This window comes from Clarias gariepinus, chromosome 15 (assembly GCF_024256425.1).
Source record: "Clarias gariepinus isolate MV-2021 ecotype Netherlands chromosome 15, CGAR_prim_01v2, whole genome shotgun sequence".
Taxonomy (NCBI): domain Eukaryota; kingdom Metazoa; phylum Chordata; class Actinopteri; order Siluriformes; family Clariidae; genus Clarias; species Clarias gariepinus.
Genome location: NC_071114.1, coordinates 21,779,145 through 21,805,752, shown reverse-complemented (window position 1 = coordinate 21,805,752; position 26,608 = coordinate 21,779,145). Strand labels below are relative to the sequence as shown.

Here is a 26,608-nt window from a genome sequence, read left to right as displayed (position 1 = left end):
CCATGGCTACTGACAAAATGGCTTAAAGCACATCAAATCACATTTGTGATCGTTCATAAAAAGACTTACCATCTTGCTCAGCATTGCAGCAGGCAGGCTGGTCTTCAGAGTCTTCATCAGCTCCAACATTCCAGTACATGTTACAGAGTCTCAGTCTGACGATGTCATCATACATACATCCAGGAAAATCCACATGAAGCCCTTATGTTCATCCCTTAATTGACAAAAACAAAAAGAACACAGGCACAGAAGAGGAATTATTCACGAGGTACTTGTAGAAAGTGAAAGGATTTGTGCGTCTCCTTGCCTGGTCAAAGGTTATGCTTGCTTAGTGAATAAAAATAAGGAGTCGCCACAGCAGGAGTACGAACAATCAGTGTAGATCGAATTCCACATTAACGCTTATTAGCACCATGGTTTCAGAACAACATATGAGACAAGCTGGTTTTAAACTTCCTGAAGTAAGAATAAACATACATTCATCTGTCCAATCATCTTTGAATGTACAGACAAAACTAATCTTTTATTTATATAGATGATTTATACAGAACACATTTTCACCAAACTTGTCATCAAGCCTAAACATGGAATTCTTTCTACAAGGTCAGAGTACAGGATGAAGAAACTGCATAGTTTGCAAAATTTTTTTTAAATAAATATAAAAAGGTATATACTGCTTAATAAGTTTGGTTTGAGCAGGTACCATTATACTGTAAGTCGCATATTTATTGAATGGAATCCAGCTGTGTCAAAAATAATCACAGGAAATGCAGACACTTGTTCCTGGAAAGTGGTTGAGAGGCCAAAGGGAGTGAATACTTATGCAAGCCACTGCATTATTTCATAAACTGTAAGACGTCTGATGTGAACATAGGATGATTTAGGAATAAAAAGGTTAGCTAGTGCATGAGTAGCAATGAACCTTAGAGAAATATTAGAGGTATTGCCAATATTTCTAAAACAATTACTAATTTTTTTTGCACTGGATCTTTAAAGCCTGTGCAAAACCATGGAGCTTGTATTTTTTTGTAATGATAGCCAGTAAAGATATGACATGACATCCCACATCTCCCGGAAAATCCGAGAACCTCCTGTGTATTGACAGCGACTCCCGTACATGCTCTATTGCTCAGTCACTCTAAAAAAATGTATTTGGTAATTTAAGATTGAGAAATTTATTTTTTTTAGAGACACACTCCTACCAAGTCATCTTATGCTAAGTGAACCCATCACTTTTCTTAGCCTGCAGTGTCCATGTCAGGAATATTGTATATGATTTGCTGGTGTCAGTGAGCTGCTATAAATAAGGACACGCCCAGATCTTCCGGGACATGTGGGATGTCTGTATTTGTCCACCCCCTCTGAAAACCTTTTTAACTCTATTCTAACTCCATTTCCAATTTACCACTCAAATTACGTAACCGAGCATCTCTCCAGTCCTTTATACACCCTTTGAAGAATGCTGACAACTTCATTTCTGCTCATCTTGACAGCTGTTCTACAGCCTGCTTCCCAGTGAGTGATGCACAGTGCAGCCTACAGACATGACTCATTGACATGGCTCTGCCTGGAACAATGAAATCATCAGTCCCTTTAACAACCAGACCAGAGTCTTATTTAGCTTCCTATCCTTGGCCTTTATAATGAATTTCAATAAAGCAACATCCTTTCAGTCACTACACCCCTTCCGTTCCATGTTGTCAACAACATCAAAGGCTAGGAGGGCTTACTTTTCTTACACCAGACCCGAATCTACAGGCTTCTAAGTCGTTTGACCATCCCACCTTATTAAACCTGGGTGCAAAATGCATTTATTTACAAATAAGAGGCTGTAAATTTACAAACAGCAGCAATTTTAAGAATTGTCTAAGTTATTCTTCTTGGAAACCAACCTGAAATCTGTCCTTCCATATACACAAAGGTCATTTACTCCAGAATCAGCTACAGACCCAACAGAGATCTATATTGTAATAGAACATTTGCAAACCACAGATGCTGTATATTGGTGCTTTATTGATTCCTTGGAGACAGTCTGAACTCAGAAGTCCATTACATCCACTGATGCACCATTAATCCAAAGCACATTACCACAAGGTGACCGTCAGAGACCACCAGACATTTACAGTACAGAACCCTATTAAAAACCAGTAAATATTTTTTAAATCAGTCACAGGTCACCTATTGATCTTTTGTGGTGTTAAACTCATCACTTGAAGACTGTGGCATTGCACCAAACTCTGCTTAGTATAGTTTTGGATAGCTGATCATCTGAATGAGGTGCTCAGTAGAAATGTCTGGAATTCTATTAAAAATACAGTTGTTTCATTAGTGTTTCCTTCAAAAACTAGTTTTCAGGTCTTTGTGGGTTTCTGTAGCTCTTCGGCCAGCTACACTAGCCTACAATTGACAATGGAAAGCCACACATAACCATGGATAGGGTTTCAGAAACAAACCACTTATGGCAGTCCCACAAGTCTTATAGGGAAAGTTCAGATTTTCTTAAATCTGTCTTAAATCAAAAATAATAAATAATATAGAGCTAGGTTTGGGGGAAAAAATATTTGGTAACAAATACACAGTAACTTATATCAACTTAATTTAGCTTAATATTAGTCTCAGCTGAACCTGAAGACATTTTTGCACAGAACTAATGTTGTGGAATTTGGCTTAAATTACTTTGTACTCGCGTTCCAGGTGACAAACTTCACGGTCGTTGTGCAGATTATAAAAACTTACAATTACCAATACCTATATACAGTTGTGCTCAAACACTAGCATACCATGAGAGAATTTGCAATATGTGTATCGCTTTGTAAAGAAAATATGAGTGAGACGGCAAAACTATGTATGTATTTTATTTCTTATAGGACTTGTGTTCATATGTAAGGCACAGAATGGCACAATCATCAAACAAAACATGACAAAGAAAATGAGGAAATAATCCCTTTTGAAAAGTCTTTAATTTTTTTATATAGTTTATTGCCCCTTCTGCATCAATAATGGCTTGCAATCTTTTGTAATAATTGTGCATGAGGTCCTTCATTCTACCCTGTCCAGGGTGTACCCTGCCTCGTGCCCTAAGCCTCCTAAGATAGGTTCCAGGATCTCAAGCGTGCCTTTTTGTGTAATGGCCCCAGTACCAGCTTTCTCCTGGCATGCATGTCATTTGGGTACCTCCTTATTATGCTCCTCAAAGCAACACTGCCACTTTTTCAGAGTTTGAACAGTACTGACTGGCATTTTTCAAGTGATTTTATTTTTATTATTATTATTATTATTATTATTACTACCCTTTTCCTCCTTTTTAAAGTTCAACTACCTTATTATGCAGGTCTATTGGCAGTTCTTTTGTCTTCCCTTACTTGACTTACTCACTGTTTATGCACAGACACTAATTACAATTACAATGGGTCACAGGTTTGGAAACTTCCCTTTAATAGCCATTTAAATCTGCATGTCAAACAGTGTTTTTAAAGTTGCCAAACATTTGAGGGTATGTACACGTTCAATCAGGGTTGTATGGATGATTTCAGGTTTTAATAAGATTGATTAGATTTGAAAGATTTGAAAGAATGATTATCATTAGGTTTTAAAAAGGAACAAATATGTAATAATTAATGACTTCACATGACAACTATCCTTAAATACGAAAAAAAAATATTTTGCATTATCAGTCATACTTTCCAAATAAATAGCAATGTTTTGCAATTTCTTTCAGGATATGCAAACTTTTGAGCACAACTGTATATACTGTAACGTGTTTTTATATTTTCTCACTCATCGTCCTTAATACTTTGTCCTGTATACAGGATTGCGGGGGGCCTGGAGCCTATCCCAGGACATTTAATTGGGCACGAGGTGGTTTACAGTACATCCCAGACAGGGTGCCAATCCATTGCAGGGCACACATACACTACGGGTAATTCGGGAATGCTAATTATACTAATCTGCATAACTTTGGACTTTGGGAGGAAACCCGATCACGGGGGGAACACGCACACACCCCGAGGCGAGAATCGAACCCTGACCCTGGAGGTGCAAGGTGACAGTTCTAACCACTACACCACTGTGCTGCGCCTTACTTATATTCACATCAATTCTGATTTAAGCCAGACTCTAAACTATTGCTTAAGAAAAAAAAACAATTCTGGCACGCTGCAAATCACTATGCATCTATCTAACTGATCTGATAAGCCACAGTCATGGTGTACGATTACACCTGACTCATGAAGATTAGTAAATCCGTAGTGATCCGTAACAAAACCTGTGCATGTGTGAAATATGACTGAATGCATGACTGACTTTTCTGGAAGTTTAGGCTGTGTTACTCAAAACATCACAAGCATGACGGTGTCCTTTAAGATAATCTGTCATGTTAGTGGACATCACTGTGCAATCCACAGTAGTGATCAGATACTGATTTGTGTCCTGTCTGATACAAATTCAGACAATATTAATAATTACAGTAAGTACCAGATTGCTTCATCCCTTCATATGTAGTCAGACTTGTTGAAGACTACCACAAATCTTAGAAGAGAAGTTTGTGTACTAATCTTTAAGCTTGTTTGTTTGGTCATGACGTTTGTGTTAATAAACAACATTTTACTGATGTGGAATCATGGGATATTGGGGTTAGTTCTCACTAGAAAATTTGTCTATTTAAAAAAAAAAGTGCTGTGTGAAGGTGAAATATGTTAGAAACCAGTCTCTTCAGTGAAAGCCATAAGAGTAACTCGGTCTCGCGCACAGAGTGATATTCCACCGTGTCATACTTGGCTATAGAGCGCGCGCGCTCAAGCAGAAGAAAATGCAAGTAACAATAAACAAAAACAAACAAACAGACCGGGTAAAACCGTCAAACACAGAAAACCTTAATATCCAGTTAAATTGGGGACTATTGTCATTACCCTATTTAACTCGGTAATGAACCAGGCTAAATCAGTCACCGCATAGTTTCAAATGTAACGTCCATGCAAATGTAGAAAAAGTTTGGAGGCGCCAAACAACACACTTACCGCCATTTCACATCAAACCGCCTCAAAACCCCGGGTTACACTGACTCGAGGCAGGTTTAGACACTGTGGACAGTCCTAAATGGCTGTGTTATGTAACGAGATTCAGCTCCTACACACGGAATCACTTCTGCTTCTCTTCACTTCCTGGTGTTGCTGCACAGCCCCGGCTTTCCTTCACCAAGGCAGTGTAGCTCACACACACACACACACACACACAGGGAGAGAAGAAAAGAAAAACACTTACACTGCACTACTAAAGCATGTCCGTGGTGTGTACAGTATACTCGTGGCAACTAATCAGTGTCAGAGAATGTAGAAAACCTTTTTTTTTTTTTATGCCCAAGATTTGAATCATGTTTCGCCAGTGTGATATACTGTAAGAACAAGTAATGGTTTCAGTAGGAAATGAAACCTCAAGATTCCAGCATGAAAAATAAGTTGTAAAAAAACATAAGGCATGAAAAAATCATTGTAATGTCTTTGCTTGTGGTTAGCATTGTGACCTTGCACATCCAAAGTCTGGCTTCGATTCCCACCTCTGTGTCTGTGTGCATGGAGTTTTCAGGTTCTCCCTGTGCTTGGTGGGTTTCCCCCGGGTACTCAGGTTTTCTTCCACTGTCCCATAATAAAGAAGATTACGCTAATTGACGATCCCAGGTTGGGTGTAGTGTGTCAAACTTTTGCCGTTTGGTTGGCAGTTTCTTCCCCCAGGCAATTGACGTCAAGAACAGTTGAGTCTTCTCCCCACTGTGCAGTAAAAATATGTGCAGTATTAATATGTTTAACACCATGCAATACCACTGATATTTATTTGATAATACACCACATCCTATTTCTTGTTAATTGTATTTTTGTTGTTTTGTGTTGTATGTGTTGTTGTCGAATAAGTGTTTGAGAGTGTGCCCTGTGATGGATGCGCACCCCACCCAGGTGTTCCCCGCCTCATGCCCTAAGTTTTCTGGGATAGGCTCCAGGCCCTCCGTGACCCTGAATACAGGATACAGCGGTATAAATGATGAATGAGTGAGTAAGTGAGTGTGGTTGTCTTCTCTATAAACTTCTGTATACCTGTATACATAATAACGCAGTATAGATGATGAGTGAGTCTTTGCTTGTCTGCAGTAATCCACTGTTTTAGTGTCTTCCAGGAGTTCTTCCAGAAGTCATTTAACCGTAAAATACATTTCCTATAGACTTAGTTGTTTAGGACTAATTGAGGTCTGGATTGCAAGGGGGGTTTCCACCTACCAAACCAGTCAGCTAGTCTAAAAATATAGAAGACCTGTTATAAATTGAGGGCACCACTGTGGCTTAGTGGTTAGCAATATGGTCTCGCATCTCATCATCATCAGTGTCAAGGGTTTGATTCCCACCTCAGATGTGCATTTTCTTGCTTTGCTTGTTGGTTTTCCTTTAGGTACTCTAGTTTCCCCCCAAAGTCCAAAGACATGCAGATTAGGCTGAATTGCAAAGGATGATTGTGTGTGTGAGAGAGTGTGTGCGTGCTTGTGCCCTGCAATGGGTTGGGACCTGCACTGCACCCTACGTTCCCTGGCTCCACAGAATACATAGATAGTGAGAACATATGATAAGCGTTATGGAAAATGGATGATTGGGTAGTAATAATAATTAGCAGACCCCTGTGAGTCATCCTGTGTGTGGGGACCAGTGCTTTAACTATCAGCAAAGCACCAAAATTTATCTTGGCATCACTACCAAAACTGGATTCTTCTTTAACTACATTGCTAATTTGCTTTACATCACTTACACTGACATTCTGCTTATTTGCCTGATGTGTTTAGCCAAAGTGACCTAAAATTGAGACAGGATTCAAAAGACCAATTGAGGGTTGAGGTTCTTGCTCAAGGACTTGCTCAAAGACAACTTGGCTTTAACCACTGACTTACTACTTCCCTAAATTTCTAATATGATCAACAACACTGCACACATAATTCACAAACCCTGACAGCTCTAGAGCATATCCCAGGAACACTAAACCCACACAGTCATAGGATGAGCTTGTGAAACTGTCGACAGTAACGTTAGCTCTTTATGGGACAAGGGACCCTGAGAGCCGGAGGCGTCTAAATTCCTACTCTGCCACCTGCATTGCATTTTGTAAACATAATTAGAGATATTACTTTTAATTAAAGATAATATCTTTAATATCCTAGCATTATGTTTAGATTTTAACCTTTCTCAATAGTGAGCAACATTAAATAAAAGCATCTGCCAAATGACTAAACATAAATGTGAACCTGTGGTGTAGGAAATCAATAAGGAGCTGCAGTAGGATTTAGCACCTGACCTCGGTCCAACTGTGAACCTGTGAACCTTTATCTTATAAAATACACTGAAATTCCTGGAGTTGGCTTTTGTAATTTCAAACTGGGAATAACTTCTTTAGAAAGCAAAAACGTAACTGAAAGTTAAACTACGCTCCATTGGGAAAACTGGTTTACAGAAACAGTGTTAGACTACTGTATTTGTAATCTGCATAAATAAACAATCACAATCTGACAACACAAAGTTTGTGTTTCTCATTTCTGGTAAGCGGGAAATTAGTGCGAACCCATTTCCTTATCATTCCTGCAAAACTTGTCTCTCAAGTTTTTTTTTCATAGATTCTTGTTTTAGTGCTATTCCAAAGAAGCACACCCATTTTAACGGCCAACTAAATTATTATACTAACTTATTACACTAAGAAGCGGATATACATGAGTTGTGCAGTTACTTTCAATTTTCAAGATCTCAGTAATGATGCCAGTTCCTTTCTTCCCCAAAAAACGTCACTTTGACTACATTTCTGAGAACTAGATTTCTGAGTCTTAGTTGCAGGAGGGATAACAGTAAGAACAGTGTTGTTTAAAAACAAAGATTTTATTCAAAGATTGAACATTTTCATGTGGTGCGAGTATATTAAACGATTCAAAGTCGTCTCCCATATTATCTGTATATAAGTTCAGAAATAAGCAAAAATAAACCTTTGTCTTATTCACATAGTTCCAAATGATGGTCCATTTGAAAAGCTCTCCTATGTTTAGATTGCTGTAACATTATTAGATAGCTTTAATTAATAATTAACAGTAAGTCTAAAAAAAAAAAAACAAATAAATAAATGCTAAGCTGGTACTGTAGCTGTAGACCTTTTTTTTTTTTTTTAGCTTTTTACTTTATTAGCCTTCACACCCCTAGGCAAAATCCACGAAGCAAACTTAATACTCCATGCAAGCAAGTCTTGGCTGAATGTCTACATTTAGTGGAAAAATGGTTTAAATTGTATTTTAAACCAGTCTATCACATGCATGATAAAAGAATTCATTAACCTTGTTAAAGCAAAAGCAGAACATTTGTAGTCTTTAAACCTTTTGGTGATTTACAAAGAGAGACAAAGATATCAAGATTAAATAAAACCATAATACAAACATTTATTTTTTTTATGTACAAAACATCTATATAGAATAAAAAGACTGAAAGATAAAGAGCTTGTCAATATATGTAAGTCATTTCAGTAGGGAACCATAATGTCCGTTGGGCAGACCGGTTGATTCCTAGATACCATGTTTTTGAGGCATGTTGTGAATGGGTGGTGGATGAGAGGACACCAGGGTCAGCTCCAAACAGCAGTGTCTCAAATCTTCAGCTGCTCACTGAGCTTTACGGTGACGGCTTTGACCTCGGTGTACTCCGCCAATGCATATTCACCACTGCACAAAGAGACCACCATCAGTTTCTATACCACATATTAAAGTGATGACAGGATATAAAAAAATAATCGTACTTACAGCTCTCGCCCATTTCCTGACATCTTGTAGCCACCAAAAGGTGATTGAGCATGGAGGGCATTGTAACAGTTCACCCTAATAACACAAGGAGAGTATAACAGCTCAGAATCCTAATACAGCTATAACACTGCAATTCTATTGTGCATAAATTTTATTTTCCAAACGATAAGTTTTTATACCCCTTTACACTAAAGCACTGGTGAATTTTGAACTCTAAAAGGTCAGAAAGCATAAATTAATTTTCTATTGCAGCTCTGATTAGCAGCTCTGATTTTAAATAGACTAGTATTAATTAATTTATTAATGTTATCGTTTCTAAAGTAACAGCTCGTCAATTTATGTGGTGTACACTACAAATAAACTGAACTTAATAATAAATAAATTATAATCATGTTTTTAGCAAAAGAAACATGTATAATCATTGATATGCTAAAGTTTTCTTAATAAGGATATGTATATGTCTATCATTTATGGATGTAATTTCTAGTTAGTTGTGACAAGCCTTTTAAAATGGTTGAGTTTTAAGACAGTATTGTGGATGTTTAATAGATACTATGTATGGTAAATTGATTTCATTTATCTTCATTTGATTTTCATTCAAGCAGGACGTGTTATTCATTAAAAAAATTAAATGTTGTTCCCGTCTACGTCACACTTGAGTCATTGAAAACAATGCATTTAATCAAGGGGTGTAACAATGTTTGCTAAAAAAAAAAAAAAAAGAAGGGTTTGATTCTAACATGTTGCAAATTTGGATGGAAACTTAATGTTAGAATGCATTGTACAGCAATAAGGCGGTTGGGATGGATGTAGAGCAGTTTAAACAATATTCCAGAACGTTCCACCAGGGGGCAGTGTCGGTCACAAAGCATAGCCAATTAAACCAGAATCAAAGCGTAACTCTTCTGTCATATACTGTTCAGGGTTGCCTGATGTTTCTGTTTAGCCTCAACATTGGTTCCTTATCATATTATAATTTAAGTTCTTTAAACTGAAACAAAAAAACAATACTGTTGTAAAAAAAACAAAAACCAAATGACCCTTTATTTACACTATATAGCCCATGATGTTTATGCTGATGCTTAAATAAATAAGCAGGGAACGATGTTGTGTGGCGTCCTCAGCCTGGCTAAATGAGGGAATGCCCGTTTTTAAAATGCAGTTTTAACCTTTAGGAGAGATCATGAGGAATGAGATGTGTTTCACCACTGTCTCACCACACAGTGCCAGCTTCCAGTGCCGAGGACACACTCAGTGCTCGATCTAGGTTTTGGGTAAACACAGCCGCTGCCAGGCCGTAGTGAGTGTTGTTTGCCCTGTCAATCACTTCTTCCTGACTCTTAAACTTCAGAATGCACTGAACTGGCCCAAAGACCTAAATAATGGACATAAATAATATACATATGTAATAAGAAGCAGTTAGAATTACTGGAATAATATATTACTGGACTAATATAAAATATTATATATTTTAAAAAAAATGAAAATAATATTTAAAATAATTTTACATATCAATGATTTGAAATCATAATTTTCTTAAATTATTTTTTTAACACATGGTTCATTTTAACATACTGTAAAATTTTATATACTATTACATTTTAAATTTATATCTGAAATTTCTATTTTTGTAAAGCAGATTTGTTACAACGTCCACTGTTAACATGAACTGAATTGGAAAGATTCAAATTTAAATTAATTATAGTCCCAGTTTGAGTTGTATAATTATTTGGGTAAATTTTTACAATATAGGTCTAAAACTAACTAATAAAGTAAAAAAAATACATAAATATAATATTCTTTACTACAATATTTAACATTATTAAAATATACAACTAAGCATCAGTAAACCAAAATTAATGTTAACAAAGTAATGAAAATTACTGACATTTCAATCAATCCATAACTGATAAATCAAATTAAATAACCAGTAATGTATTTACAGTATATATGTAAATGTTGCTAAACTACTGCATTTCAATTGGGTTTTGTAAAAAAAGAAAATGGGCAGTTATAAATACAGAAATTTAAAAAATTCAACTTTTCAACGATTTCTGAATAAGTACAAATATTACTTATTGTGCATTAATGCTGAAGTTCATGGGTTGCTCCTGTTGACTATGTGCTAAATATGTAGGATCTACAGTATGTTTATTTATTTATTTTTATCAGTATGTAAGTCTGTGATGATTTAAATGCCCTTATAGTTCCAAAGGACCAACATTCAGACACCAAAAACGTCCTGACTGATGGGATGGAAAACTGGCTTAGATATGCATATGGTTTACTTTAGACTTAAATATAAAGTAAGAAAAAAATTATTTACAGACAGACAATCATAGAGGTGAACAATTCTATGGATTAAATATCCAAAATTATTCACAATAATGAAAACATGCTGTTTCAGCCTTCCTGCGTTTGCATACTCTGACCAGTAGAGGGCAGCTAAAACTAACACTACTTTAAGTTCTCACTATTTATACCATGAAACTGCTCAAAACGATTTCTAGAACCAGTGTCTTAAATATCAGACTATATACAATATATATAGGAAGTTTCACCTCTTCCTTTGCCAGGCGCATGTGGTCTTTGACATCTGAGAAGATGGTGGGCTGGATGAACAGAGATTTGTCCTTTATAGTGGTTCCTCCATATTCCAGCTTTGCTCCCTCTTTCCTCCCGCTCTCCACAAGCTCCATGATATTATCAAATTGCTGCTGGCTAATCTGTACACACAATATTAAAATAATGCTACTAGCACGCACAATTTTGTTAGTTCTGTGGGTTTTTCCGATTAGCTATGCCAAACGCAAAGCTTATGTATTATACTGTATTTTTGTGCGACTGAGAGAATTAGGAAAAGGGACATGATGTACCTGAGGGCCGTGTGTCGTTCGGGGGTCCATAGGGTCCCCGGCTACAATTCTCTTAGCACCTTCAATGCTGAGTCTCACAAACTCGTCGTACACACATTCCTCAACAAACACACGTGAGGCAGCGGTGCAGCATTGGCCCTGGTTATAGAATGCACCCTTCTGAGCTTCCTGTACTGCTAACTGCACTGTACAGACACACAAACAGAGATACTCAATGCGGCTCATTCAACCATATTATATATCTATAATATATTTCTTATTTTGTCTACATTATGGGCAGGAAACCTTTGACGGTTCTATTTAGAGCCCTACAGCAGAGAGTTTAACTTTCAGGGACTCAATTAATTTACAGAATATGATATGTTACATTAGATATTACATTACTTGTAATAGCTCAAGAGATATGCTTCCTTAGATTTTGGTGGAGGTAGGATCATCATTTTGTTTCTTTATCTAATGGTATAGACGAAGAGTGTTAAAGTACAAACAGGACTTTTGATTGTGGCGAATACTGTGACAGATCAGTTATAAGAGGAAACCTCCCTTTATTGCTCTATATATTCAACTGCTTCATTAATCTACCTATCCAATTGTTTCACTAGTGCTGAGAAACTATCAAGGTAGGATGTTTTCTCAGTTTTCCGGAGCCATGATCAGACCGCCTGCTTCACTTCTGAAACGCTGGCCTGCCAGGAATTCCTTTAATGGTCCTTTCCTCTAATGGGAAAACAAAACAGTCTGGTCTGATTTCCAAAGGCATTCTGTTTTGCAGGACTACATACACTTGTACATCACAGAAACTCGGCTGGGAGTTATTGCCACATCCTCCTGTACAGTCGTGACCTCGCTCCAGGTCATTTCCACATGTTTGGGTAATTAAAGGAGTTTTTGGGAGGCCAGTGTTTTAGATGTGAATCAGGAAGTCCGATCATGGCTTTGCCATTCTGGGAAAACTTTCTACACTGATGTCAAGCACTAGTGAAAGAAAAAGAGAGAGAGAGAGAAAATGTACATTTTTATAATAAGCAGGCCATCCTTTTGCATCACTTAAATTCAGCATGATTCTACTTTCACTGCATAACTTTACCATTTTTGTCACAGTGTGCTTATGGAATTTTAAAGTCAGTTGCTACCTTCTCAATTTCAAAAAGTAAATTGGAAGTAACAAATAAAGTAAATTATCCATATTAACAATACTGTGTGGGTTTGTGATATAAACCTTACAGTATGACACATTACTGCTGGTTTTCCCCTAGCCAACTGCACTTCCTGGCAATGGCAACAGAGGCAGTCTCTTAGGGCAGTATCAGGGCACTGCTCTATTAAGGAATGAAACCATCTGGTGTGTTTGTACTCTATTGTCTTGCGTATTAAACAACACTGCATATTGGTGATATATGTTTTAACAGCTGATACAGTGCAGATTAAGATTGTAGTACAATAAATGAAAGAAAGAATGAATGAATAAATAAATAAATAAATAAATTATATTCTGCAATTGTTAGGTCTTTGTCAAATTGGGGTAAAACATTGGATTGGAGTCATTTGGTCTTAAAAAAATTCAGTTTCCTATTACACTCCAATACAAATATTTCATCAAACTCTCATCTCATCCTAGCAGAAAATCATTTTCATATTTCATGTCAAAAGGCTGGTATGTTAATAAATATGCTCATTAAAATAAACCAATAACCTTATTTAAAAAGGCTAAAATTAAGTGAATGTCAGATTTAACTGGCCGGATTTCATGATGCAGCATGCTGTCAGTTGTTTGGATTAATTTCATTAAAATTTCATTTTAACTTTTGAAAAAAGATACATAAGCTGCACCTCTGCTTATGTTGCAAAAATTATTTTTGTGATGCTGCAGATCGAATTGATTAGAAGCTTTTATTTTATTTAACATTAATCCTTACGTTAAAAATATTTTCGACCCGTTCTTTATATCCCTTCTACTCCTAATTAAAAGCTTTGTCAATTATATTTTCTGTAGTTTACTGTATGCCTTATACAGTATTATAGTTACTGAATGACGTGCTTTCAGACAAGTAACTCAATAGTAAACTGATAGTGCTCTTAACCATATTTGAATGGCTCCTGATGAAGTCAGAATACGTCATGGATTTGATTTTCCAGTCCTTCCTCAACATGTCATTCATACAGTATATATATATATATATATTTTTTTTTTGCCTCTTACAACCTGACCCTTCAAAATTTTGTTGCATCTGCTCATTGCCTTTGTGTAAGCACAAGGCCATAAAAAACCACATCACTCACGGTCTGAGTCAGCAAACACAATACACGGGTTCTTTCCTCCCAGTTCCAGCGTCACTCTTTTCAGGTTGCTCTTTGCCGCTGCCTCTTTGATCAGCTGACCCACCTGAGCACAAAGAGAGCAGACAATTGAGAGAGCTTTAAGTCAACGTTAATGTTGACGTCAGGGCATGCTTGTTTGATTTTGTAGATGCTCAAAAAAAAAAAAGCCTGGAGGGTATACTGGAATAAAGTCAAAAGTCAAACTCGTAAAACAATTTTTAGGTCCTATATAACTTGAATGTATAAAGTGTATGCAAATTAATATTAAACATATGTACATGGAAATTATTTAATAAGAAAGACATTCAATACTAATAATGATTATATATATATATATATATATATATATATATATATATATATATATATACAGTATATATATATATATATATATATATATATATATATATATATATATATATATGTGTGTGTGTACTGTAGTTTCAATGACAGTAAAAAGATGGATCCTACTTTAGATCACATGTGTTTTTCAGTTTAGAGGGACTCGCAGGGTTCCAGGCAGAACCCATTTAGGAAACAAAGAACCCTTGATGGACCCTTTTTAACTGTAATCGTAAGATTTTAAAATACCAAGTCCATTCCTTTTCCTTTGAAAAACTTGAAAACTTTATACCTCGGTGGAGCCGGTAAAGGCCACTTTGTCGATGCCCATATGGCTGGCAATGGCTGCCCCTGCTGTTGGGCCAAAACCTGGCACGATGTTCACCACTCCAGGAGGAAAGCCGGCCTGTGAACGAAAATCAAGCATCCCCTCCAAGGGTTTAGCTAAAAGTCATTAGAAATGCTAAAAGACTTAATCGCTTAAAGCTGGGGTTTTTCTATAGATGCCAAGAATAAACTGATTAATGGGCTACAAGTGATGGTAAAAGAGGTCCAAACAAATGACACACATGACAAGTCACAACCTGCCAGTTTGAAAAATAATGCAAACAAAGAAGCGTCTCCCTTTGAAGTTTCTAAAGCACACTTGCACACTCATGCAGTTTAAATGCAGATTGAGAAATAAAAAAATTCCCTATAGGGTTAAACAGAAAGTTAAGAGATTGGTAAGACCTGAAGTTTTAGTCAGGGTAACTGTTTACACTTAGAAGCATTCAGACTTAAATAATGGAAATAATGGAGTACATAATATAAAGCTTATGTACTATAAGATAGTCTCATTGTTTTTTACAAGTGGAAAAATCATCTTAACTTTTCTGAGAATGCTAAATGAATGTTGTAACTTCAGTTTGTATGTATGGTAAGTAGTGATAGTTAAAGGAACAATACTGTGCAAAAGTCTTGAGCCACTCCTCGTTTCTTTTTTCTTTTTTTTTCTTTCAAAAATTCAAACTGTTTTGTATTTTAAAGTAGTCTTGAGGAATCATTCTTTGGGCTTCCTGAATGACTTTTTTGGCTCTCAGTTTCAGTCCCTGTACCTGACTAGTTTCTGAGGAATGTTTTTTAGTTTCACAGTGATCTATAAATCATTCAAGCATTAAAAGCTACCGGCAGTGGTAACTTAGTGTGTTCAGGCTCTTAGTTACTTATGAGTTACAGATCGGAAGGTTGGCGGTTCCAGACCCAGCTCTAACAAATTGCGGCTGTTGGGCCAATAAGATAAACCCCTTAACCCTTTTTAACACCATATACTCTGCGCTGTGCCCCCAGCCTCCTAACAAAGCTGAGATATACAAGAAATAAAATTTTTTATTGTGCAGTAATGTATATGTGACAAAGTCTCGGCTAAACTTAAAAAAAAAATGTAAGGCAGAAACCAGTGAGAAACAGGTGTAGATGATGACAGATGATCAGGCTGGTGATTAGTACAGTGGTGATGCTGAATGCTGAGTGTTTGGAACAGATGAGAGGGGAAATGAGGTTGCTGCTGAGGTTGTTACATAATCAACCAAATTAACCCCAATTAAACAAATCAAATTAAATTGTATATTTAGGCACTTTGCAGGTCATCTCAGTAAAACATTTGTTTCCTTTCCTTCAATTCAATTTAATATGACGGAATAAGGGGTGGATCAAAACTTTTTTTACACAGTACTGTATATATAAAACTCTTTCTTATTTGATCAAACATTTTTTCAATCCATAAATTATTGTCAAAAATAAAACGAATCATTATAGCGACCTCCTTGATGAGCGCGCCGACATGAAGTGCTGTCAGCGGGGTCTCCTCTGCTGGCTTGATGACCACTGAGTTTCCACAGCACAAGGCTGGAGCGATCTTCCACATGAACATTAGTAGAGGAAAATTCCACTGTAATGATTAGACATTGAAAGAAAAAAGTTAGACTTTTGTATGTCGTCAGCATTTTTTTAAATCAAGCCGGCTCACAAAACGAACAACTAGGTGAAGATTGTACTAGATCTTTTACTCCTAATCCTGTAGAAAGCCACAGACAATGTGTAACCGATAGCCATAGCGTGACGTGTTTGATGTCTCAATGCAGATTAGCTCTCTAAATGTCTGTCACTGGACAAAAAGACATCGTTGAGAACACCGGTAATTCTAGAAATCATGAAAACATGCCAGGCAGATTGTTCACACGGGGGTGAGGAACACGGTGGGCAAAAGAACTAGCTCGATCTTCATGACTCGTACGCGTATTGTCATGAATTTCATGTCTATCGCTTACCGCTTGAACCTCATTAGCTCGTTTTAACTTGAGATGGAGTCACTGAATTTTTTTTTCTGGATTTGCTTAAGACAGAACTTCCTGTTTTTTTCTTTCTTGGTGAGTCACACTCTGTGTGTGCCAGTCGAGAACTCAGTAATCACTCCGGCAGATTTATGATCCAATCTTTCGTGTCTAATGCTAATTTTCCTGCACTTTTCTGGAAGAAGATACCATCCATCTCTTTCAGAAATTCAAATTTAAATGAAATGAGGACTTTTCCCCCTTTTCCCCTTTCACCATCAAAGTCAGTAACATGATATATACAGTAGATCAGAATCTGAATCTCTCAGAAGAAAACAACTCTCATTACACCAACCACATTTACTAATTATTATCCTAAGCAATGATATATGTTGTCATAGATTTCCTCATGAGAAAAAAAATCCAGATCCTACTATGAGAAACGTGGTCGTGGTCTGGATTAAGAATTAAGTAGAATTCAAGATTAAGATTAAATTACTAGTGAACGGGCTGCATTTTGTTTTCGAAGCCATAGTGAATGGTATAGGATCATTATATGTAGCTTATTGATGTAATGCATAAATCAGGCAGCACAGTTAAATAACGGGCTGCAACAATAGCTTTCTGAATGACATAGATATGATGTAAGTCTATGTACGTAATATGTGTGTGTATTAATTCAATACGAACTATTTATGACGGTGTCTGCGTGCAGTGGCATTGTCTCCTATAGCCAACGCCTGCCTAGATTCAGTTACAGATCAGCCTAGGAAACGCCCAGATTCGTACATGGACGCACGCACACACACATACACACACACACACACACACACACACACACACACACACACACAAAGCATACATAGGATTACGGTTCTCTAAAATGCTTGAAATAGCTGCTTTTGTTTAGTTTTGAAACTATTGAACTAGATTTTTACCAGATACTAATACAGTTTACTTGGAAAGCAATGTTTTAATTAGGTGACAATATTACCATTATTATTATTATAGGTTATGGTAATATTTTACTATCTTATAATAAAAAAAGGATCCTTTTATAGTAATAAAGAACTACATACACTAATCAGGATATAAGGAATATAATAGACTAATAGCTAAATTAATTACATATTCATATTGATAAATAATAGGACTACTAACAATATAAAACATTGTGTATTATCTATGTTTAATTGAGCCAGCACAAGGCAAAGTTGCACCTCACAGCTCCAGGGTGCACGATTTGATCCCGAGCTCGAGTTACTGGAATTTGGAAGTTCGCATGTCCTCCCAGAGTCTACTGTCTAATGTAAGTCAAACTGTTTAACTTGGTATCTTGGTATAATTTACTATTCTATTTCAGTACTGCTACTACATGCTTCGAGACAACATGATTAAAATCAAAACCTGTTTACTGGTATGAAATGAAAAATGAAAAACTTCATACATGGCAACAATAGTGCAGGTGGTTTATCTGTTCAAGCACATTTTAAGCACGGTGATGTATTGCTTTATACAACATGTTCATTTTTAACAACATTTGCATTTCGATTTTGGTTCTGAACTAACAAAATAAGTTACATAATCTGTTAGCAGGATGAGATTTCATAACTATTATGATTATTAATATATGCTGTATCACTGCCTGTTGGCTGGTAGTGTATCCTCTGTGGTGTTTCCTGCACGCAAAATATTATAGTATTGGGTATCTTTTACATATTAATAATCTCTATTTTTAATACAAGAAATTTGGTTAATGTATGTACTTAACCCTTTACAGGGCAATTATTGAAATACTTGAAAATCCAAAATATCAAGACTTTTTTAATTATTACTATCAATTTTGTGTTTTTGTTTTTTTTTTCTTGGTAATTTTTATGATGCAAATCAACTTCAGTAGAGTGACCATACATCGCTTACTTGTGTGAAGGATTTTTATATTTGTAGATTTGTACATGTTTGTTTTTAAATAAATGTGCCTTTTTCCTTTATGTGTTCTTTTATATATACACTTTTAGAAATTATTATTTATTATATATAGACCGTGTTATCAGGTGAGGAACCATATATGGTAATTTCACTGAGTTGATGTTCATAAAAATTGTAATAAATTTTATTTTTCCATTATGTATTTTTATTCAACATACTGTATTTTGCTTCAGTGGAAATTCTGCCCTTAATTTAAATATGTTGATACATGCACCAAGGATTCATCATTACTTACATATTAATATATTAATACATGCTTATTTGTGGACCTTATTAATAGCATGGTTGTATCAAACAGCATTATGTAAATGATAATCTGAAAGGCATCCGGATAAAACATCTTTGCCCTGAGGATGACATTATGTTTTCATTGAGACCTTTCATTTTGCCTAACCAAACCACCTCCTACACATCACTTCTAGTTTCCATCCATCATGCACTGATACAATCTTGCCATTTGACATAACATGCTGTGTAAAAATCAAAAGCGTGAGAATTGCGTACACTTACCGGAATGATTGCTCCGCAGACACCGACCGGCTCATGTTTGGTAAAGCACAAGAAATTATCATCTGGTGAGAAACAGAAATGAGTAGGAAGTGAGATTAGTGGCACACTAGATGTTTTTATTTTTTACAAAACCTCAAAATACAGCCATAGATCTTATCATTAAAAAATACAGTGTTTAAACTATACATCCTGCCTTTTTTTTTTTTTGCAATGATACAGCAAGGTGTGTGAGAAGCTCAAGCTGGAATTCCAGCTCAGGTTCTTATGTACTTCATTGTTTGCCTTTTCTTCTCTCTCGTTCTCTCAGGAGTCAGATATCCTGCCAGAGGTGATATTTTATCACATCTTCTCTTGTCTGAGATTCTGCCTTAGTAATAGCTAAGTATGTATTTATCTGAAGAAACGGATTCTAATAGCATTAACGAATAATTTCCCCATCAAAATCTAAAGGGGATGCAAACTTTTGCACTTATGCATATACAATCTATAAAACCAAACAGACAATTTTTTTTTAAATATACAACTACAAACTAGTAGAGTCAATTCTATTTCTTGTAACGTTCCAAAGGCATAACATGAGCAAGCGAAACAACGGATTAACGGCGCAATACGCATTACTGACATTTGACAGCATCGAAGGTCATCTATTAAACTTTCCCTTTTCTTAACAGTATAGTCACAAATAACAAACTGAAGATAAGTGTCAAGTAACGCAAACGCCCCTCCTTCCCCGCCCCCCACTTCCTCCTGCACCTAATGCTGTACTGTACACCCACACCACTGTCACTTTTGAAAGAGCATCACTCACACACTCACACACTCACACACGTACGTGACATTTCACCCCCGCGCGAGTATGAAGGAGCCACGCCTGTTAATCTGCCAAAGCCGCCCTCTCCAAGACCTGACCTTCTCGTGTTTCTTCACGCTGCAATGTGTCGGCGGGATTACAGTCTCGCCGACTCCCTTCCCACAATGCTCATCTCAGCCTGGCATCAGCCAGAGGGCCCTTTTTCCTGCCGATCTCCCGCATCTCCTTATCAAAGGTTACATTTCCATAGCAGATTACTGGTGTAGGGATTTTGAACAGTAAACTTTCAAACAAAAGTTCACTTTTGTTTTGCTTGATATAATTTCCAGTCATATCGTAACTGGGATTATTGGAATTTGTTCCCGTTGTGTCTGCAGATAAATTGTTACAAAACCACTGAGGGATTAATTCGGCCCGTTACTGGCTGGAACTTCAGGGTTAACAAAGATGTGCCCTGTCATCAACATGCATCTCTGACCCCTTCGCTCTGCGGCTCATCTGCGGTCGCACCTCACCGATAAGGATCAGAGCCTCTTCCTTTTGCTTTGTGCTCCAGGCCCTTTCCTCTCTAAGCGCTTCATTCAAATCTAATCAGGAGGAAAGCGGGGAGCTCGTCGTTTTGTCTTTTGGATCTCCTGGAGTGACAAGAACGCTGGTGGAGAAGGTGAATTAGAGAGGAAAGCGGGATTACCACCCAGAGCTAAGGGCAATCCATACACCACGTTTGGCTGGTGTGTCGGCCGATTTCACTGCAGTAAACATTGAGATGCCTCACAGGTCCTTCAGTTTCAACGCGATACACGGACAGATGATATGGTGAGGCTTTTCAAACGAGTTCATGTGAAATTTTTTGAAAAACACTCACCCACTGGCATGGTCTTGCCGTGGATCTTATCGGCCCAACCTGCATAGTATCTCAGCGTTTTGATGCTTCCTTCCAGGTCAACAAAGAATGACTGCAGAAAGGGTTTCCCAGTGTCCATAGTCTCCATAGTCTGTAGGAAATAAATGTATAAATCTAGTAAGTATAAAATGGCTTAATGATTGTAGATTGTTCCTTTAAGAAAATATTTCATTCCTTTTAATCATTTGCACTTTTAACTTTTACAGTATAATACGAGTTTGAAATTTAATTTATAGCAAATTATAAAAACAATGAGCCAAAATGTTGGAACATGTTTGTGTATGAATGGAAACACAATTCATATTCTGACTTTTTTTTTTATATAATTCTAAAAACTCAAATAAAACTGAAATATGGTTCTCTTTTGCATTCATTTCAGTCAAATGTGAAGTTATCGTAAAATATGGATAATGCCAAAAGTAAGAAAATTCATGGGAAAATGTAGAAAACTGCAGTTTGTGTGAAGAAACACTGCAGATATTTTGAGTCTGATTCTGAACTGACTGCATTTAACTGCTTTCAACAACTTGGATCAAAGCATGAAATTCACATTTCCATGTCAGCCTATTTCTACTAAAATATCTTTAAATGGTTGGTTTTACTCCTGGCTCAGTTTTTTATCATAAAATTTCACCCTTGTAAAATCAGGCCTCATTTGTTTCTAAGAATATTTCCAACTTTGTTGTATTAACAATCTTAGCTTTTTATATTATTCAGGTATTAGGACCAAGACAAAAATAATAATAATAATAATAAATTAAATTAAATTCACATAAGTAAATGTGATGCACTAAGCAGTCACTAATAAACAACAATTTTTATATGTGACAGAAATGCCAAGTATTTAACATGCTCTGGGATCAAGAGTTCAGAAATGAAATAATAACTATTATAATAAATTGAGGCCTGGAAGATGGAGGACAATTACAGCGATTGGTGAAACCGGCCAAACTTTTCCTCATGAGAGCTGTTGTTTTGGCAGAGTAGATTACTGATGATGGACGGATTACTAAATATGTTTTATAAGCACTGAATGGGTGGCTGTGTGCTGTCTAATGTTCATGACTGTCCTTTAAATGCAGTCATGATGCACTTTAATAAGACCTCCTCTATCCCGTACGCTCATGCAGTTCTCAAATTGCCAAATCACGTGGGCGCAGGGCGATCATGCAGAGACAGGTCAATCATTCTAGTCAAACATTAGAACATTTTTTTTATTTTTATTTTTACAGTTGTGGTATGATTATTGATGCCAGATGAGCTGGTTTGAGCATTATAGAAACTGCTGATCCACTGAGATTTTCATTTTAATGCACTGTAACGTTTCTACAGAATTATGTAAACAAAATGAACAAAAAATCCAGCAAATTGAAGTTCTGTATAGAGTGATGCCTTGTTCATGAAAGAGGTCAGAGGAAAATTATCGGACTGATTTAGGAAGACTTGACTGCTACAGGAACACAAATAGCCACTCTTTACAATCGTGACAAGCAGAAAAGTATGTCAGAATTTGCACCATGTTAAAGGTTGTGATGAATAAGCTAGAGATTAGAAGACCACATAGGGTTTCAATCCTGTCTGTCAACAATAGGAATCTGAGGCTACTGAGGGCACAGGCTCTATATTATGAATATTTATGTTATAATTATATTTAGGTTGGGTTTTTTTTTCAGAAGATCTAAATGTAAGTGATTAGTATGCAGGATGGCTCGACCAATCTGAAATTTGAGTAAAATTAAAAGGGAAATTTGGAATATAGGTATATTCAATTATTTATACGCAGTAAGAGTCAACTGGCAATTAAACTAAAAAAAAAAAAAAAACAGAGTTCAGCCTGATCCTCACTATACATGGAACAATTAGTGTACCAACAAGAAAAACACCTACAATCACTATTGCCTATTCTTTTTTCCTGGAGAGCAACTAAATTGTTTCTAATAACCTCAATGGCAGGACAAAATTAGGGCATGTATTACCATTTATCGGCATACTGGAAACAATCCGTCTTTCCCAGCTGCAAAACCTCATTCCCAAATGCATACTCCAGTTTAATTCAACTTGGCAGTACAAATTAAGTCAATGTAATAAATATATTAATACTGTATACTTCAAAATTAAAAACTGTATGTGCGCTCAAATGTGTGTAAGGGAGAGATCATGAAATTGCTCATGATGTCATCGTGTTTTTCCGCCAGTGCCATTGTAAATTCTTAGTTGGCTGTTTTCTGTAACAACAACAGTTACACAAAAGTTTGACTAATCATTAAGAACTTGGACATAATAATAAGAATAAAAAATCTCCTCAGTACACAGGAAAAATATGAATCTCTTTATGACAGAGCTTAACACAACAGTTCAGCCAAAAATGACCTTTACACAATTTCCCCCTTATGACAAATGTAGCCGATCAGCCAAGATATGTTTGCTTCTTTAGCTTTGTGCTAGAGCTGTGAGGTTAATGCAAACAACAAATGAAGGGAGCATATAGCATCTGTGTGCTCCCTTCTATCCGCTCAGTTCTATACTGGGCATTACAATGGGAAACACATATAAAATTTAATTAAACAAATGTGTATTGCTAAAAAAACAACAACAAAACAAACCAAAAAAATTGAATTGTGATTCTCCTTTCATGTTTTGTGAGGTACTAACATTAGATTTTTACATTTGGACATATTTTACCTATGTTTAACCTTTACTTTACTTTACTTAACTTTTTTTTAAATGGCGGTATTAAATTCTGATTATGGAGCCGCTGGGAACTTGTTTTTTTTTTAAGACTACTCAAAGCATTTAGTAATGCCAAAAACAGCATCATTATCTATACCAGAATGCCATAACCTGAATGGCACACTTCTAATTTTCCTATCACTCAATCCTGAGCTTGTCTTACCCGCTATGTGGATTTTTGCATGTTGTTACCATGCTCATGGGTTTTCTCTACAGGATTTCCAATTTCCTCTTAACTTTCAAAAAACATGCATGTATTTAAATTAGCTACGTTAAATTGTCCCTAGGTTTGAACAAGTATCAAAAAGTGTATTTCTGCTATACACTGAGCTGTATCCTATCTAAAGTGTTCCTCAGAGCCACCCTGATCGTGAGCAGAAGAAAACGATTACTGAATATGCGTGAGTAATTTTCACACAGATTATTTATACTATTAAGAAACTCAGTCCAACATGAGAGTATCAATAATCAACACCTACATCTGAGCTCAAGTACACACCTTCACATCTCAACATAACAGAACTTCAGTGTTCATTAGGTCTAAAAGTGTTTGTTTGACCAGCTGAAGTGAATAAAAGTTAAACTAACACTCTGGGGGCGAAATCAACACTGGACCTTTTTGAACGTGCTATTTAATGTTCTAAGCTGTCCTTCTTCTTCTTCTTCTTTTTTTTTTTTTTGCTCATAGCTCCTTTTATCAACACAGAGCCCTTTTTTTTCAGTGAGCCCCTGACACCTGTGGCAGTGTGTGACGGACGCGCTCAGACAGGCGTGTTAAGCAGCGCCGGGGGGAAGCGAACTACTGTTTGCACTCACAGCGAGCAGACTACGCTCCCTCTCCAGCAGGTCAGCCAGCACATTCAGCAAGCGGCCCCGGCTTGAAGCATCCATCCTCCTCCATGCTGAGCCCTGCTTTAAGGCTGCTCTCGCTGCCTCCACTGCTTTGTCCACGTCAGCCTGAGGACACAGAGCTGTCATATTACAACTTCATTTAAAAAGAAAAAGATAATCTGAGGACTTGGGTTTCATTCATTTAGTACTTGAAGCACTGAACTGAACCACTTGTTTAGATGTTATATAGAAGAAATTCTAAGCAAAACTCTAAACCTGTGTAAAGGTTTATGATTTCCCGAACAACCCAGAAATTGGGTGTTGAATCTCTATAGTACTTTATATGGTGTTGGAAAAATTCTTACAAGTTAAGTTAACTACAGTGTTACACACAGCTAATATTATGCATAATGATGAATCTTGATTTACAGTTTTGAATTAACACTAATACTTTGAAAAAGTGTTGAATTCACATGACAGCTCTTTAATATTGTTACTGATGCTGCAACAATGAAGTAACTCCCACTGTGAGGCGTTAAAACATAGCCTTGAATGAAACAAGTGTTTAATAAACTTCAGTAGTGTTACAGTTACACAAATTAAATAAAACTATAAATGTTCCATTAAAACACTTGTTTTTACGGCACACAGACATAAATGATTTTTTTCTTAATTTTTTTTTATTGATCTAAATCTTGTTGTTGATGTGTAAGACTGAAAATGTAAAAGGCCATCATGCTTACTATCACAGAGCGGTTGTTAGACGGTTAAATCTAAGCTATGTACTGTGCATGAAACAAGCAAAATTGTAATGATATCTGTGATAAGATCAATCCACTTACTTTTTCAGCCTCTTGCACGTCGCAGATTTTCACACCTGTTGCAGGGTTAAATGTAGCGAAGGTCTTTCCTTGCACAGAGCAGTGCCACTCGTTATTGATAAAAAGCTGCAATGTGGGAGAGATTTTAAAGTTTTATTACCATAATTATGTAGTTTTTTTTTTTTTTTTTTTTAGCAGACTTAAAGAGCTCAATGCACCTGGAAAGGATACAGAGCATTACACACACACACACACACACACAGACCCTGAGTAGTAGTAGTTGTAATTATTATGGGGTAGAGTGCCTAATATGGTGTGCATAATAATAACAACAATAAAAACAACAATAAAAACAACAATAATAATAATAATAATAATAGAGTTTACCTTGGTGTGTTTGATTTCTGAGATCTTCTGAGGTTGGGGTAAACTCAGACTCTGTGCCTCTCCATTCTCTGTAATCCCGTTCTGAGCCATGACACTGTGTGTGAGTGTGTGTGCGGGTGTGTGCGTCCGTGTGTAGGTGTGTGATAAAGCAAGTGCACCTTTTTCTGAGTGAGTAAGTGAGTGTGTGTGTGTGTGTTTATAAGCGCTACGTAAAGGTCCTCCCCTCTACGCGCGCGCACTCCGCCCATGCTGCTTCCACGGGAAATCACACACAACACACACACACACACACTCTGACCTTTCCTTTTCATCAACGCGATAAATATGAAAAATACAACAATCTCCATGAGCTCAATAACCGTTTCCGCGAACCGGGGTTTCGTTTTGAATAATATAACAAGAGAAGGGAAAAAGCGCGATTTTGAATGAGAACACAGAGAGCTCAGGTGCACCAGGTCAGGCTGCAAGTCTTTATAGAGATTACTGAAATCTGAAAAATTACAAAATGACAATAAAGATTTAGAAAAAGAAAAAAAAAAGATGGTATTTTTTAAGTGTCAAAGTATACTGGGTATACTGGTATATGGGTATACTGGGTACTATACTGGATATAGAACAAATACTATTCCAATTATCAGTAAAATGTGTTCCACAGACCCGTTCAGTACAGGTTTAGTTCTTAAACATCATTTAAAAGTGTACATTATCTTGTCTAGAACATTCAAGACCTTCCATCAATTCCTAAACCTTCAACCTCCAGAAAAAAAAACACCTTCAATTTAAGTAGTTTATACAGTAGGCCGGCTTGTTTCAAGATATTCAACCCATTCAGATCAACTGATCCTATAAAAGTATATTATTTCTACAGGGTGGAACCAATATTTAAATCCATAGGCGTTATATTCAATTTAGCTTTTCCTTTTTATTTTAGACCCAAGATGGCTTCTAAACGTACAACAGAAGATGGAACAGAACC

The 26,608-nt window shown here is 36.5% G+C and overlaps 2 protein-coding genes across 2 annotated transcripts in view; both read right to left on the bottom strand.

Annotated features, from left to right (window-relative positions):
• Positions 1–5,164, bottom strand: part of lrrk1 (leucine-rich repeat kinase 1) — a 112,068-nt gene extending 106,904 nt beyond the window's left edge. The window contains exons 1-2 of the mRNA XM_053513014.1: positions 5,016–5,164; positions 70–214 (exon numbers count right to left, since the gene is read on the bottom strand). Of these exons, the coding sequence (XP_053368989.1) occupies positions 70–175 (106 nt within the window). The 5' untranslated portion in view covers positions 176–214; positions 5,016–5,164. The remainder of the gene's footprint in view (positions 1–69; positions 215–5,015) is intronic.
• Positions 5,165–7,876: 2,712 nt separating this feature from the next.
• On the bottom strand, positions 7,877–25,813 carry aldh1a3 (aldehyde dehydrogenase 1 family, member A3). Its single transcript, XM_053513252.1, has 13 exons — positions 25,633–25,813; positions 25,267–25,371; positions 24,410–24,550; positions 20,825–20,954; positions 19,149–19,210; positions 16,139–16,267; positions 14,630–14,743; positions 13,957–14,059; positions 11,677–11,861; positions 11,362–11,526; positions 10,018–10,175; positions 8,801–8,875; positions 7,877–8,722 (listed from the first exon to the last, which is right to left on the bottom strand). The coding sequence occupies exons 1-13, from the start codon at positions 25,720–25,722 to the stop codon at positions 8,647–8,649; spliced, it is 1,533 nt and encodes a 510-aa protein (XP_053369227.1). The 5' UTR covers positions 25,723–25,813; the 3' UTR covers positions 7,877–8,646.
• Positions 25,814–26,608: the final 795 nt, after the last annotated feature.

Bases quoted from the DNA above. Each gene is read 5' to 3' on its own strand.
- aldh1a3 (XM_053513252.1), bottom strand. From the start codon at position 25,722: ATGGCTCAGAACGGGATTACAGAGAATGGAGAGGCACAGAGTCTGAGT. The intron at 20,955-24,409 runs GTGAGTGCAAAC...TATTTCCTACAG, and splicing joins GGGAGCGTAGTCTGCTCGCT to ACTATGGAGACTATGGACAC. The intron at 14,744-16,138 runs GTCGCTATAATG...TTTCGTTCACAG, and splicing joins TCGGCGCGCTCATCAAGGAG to GCCGGCTTTCCTCCTGGAGT.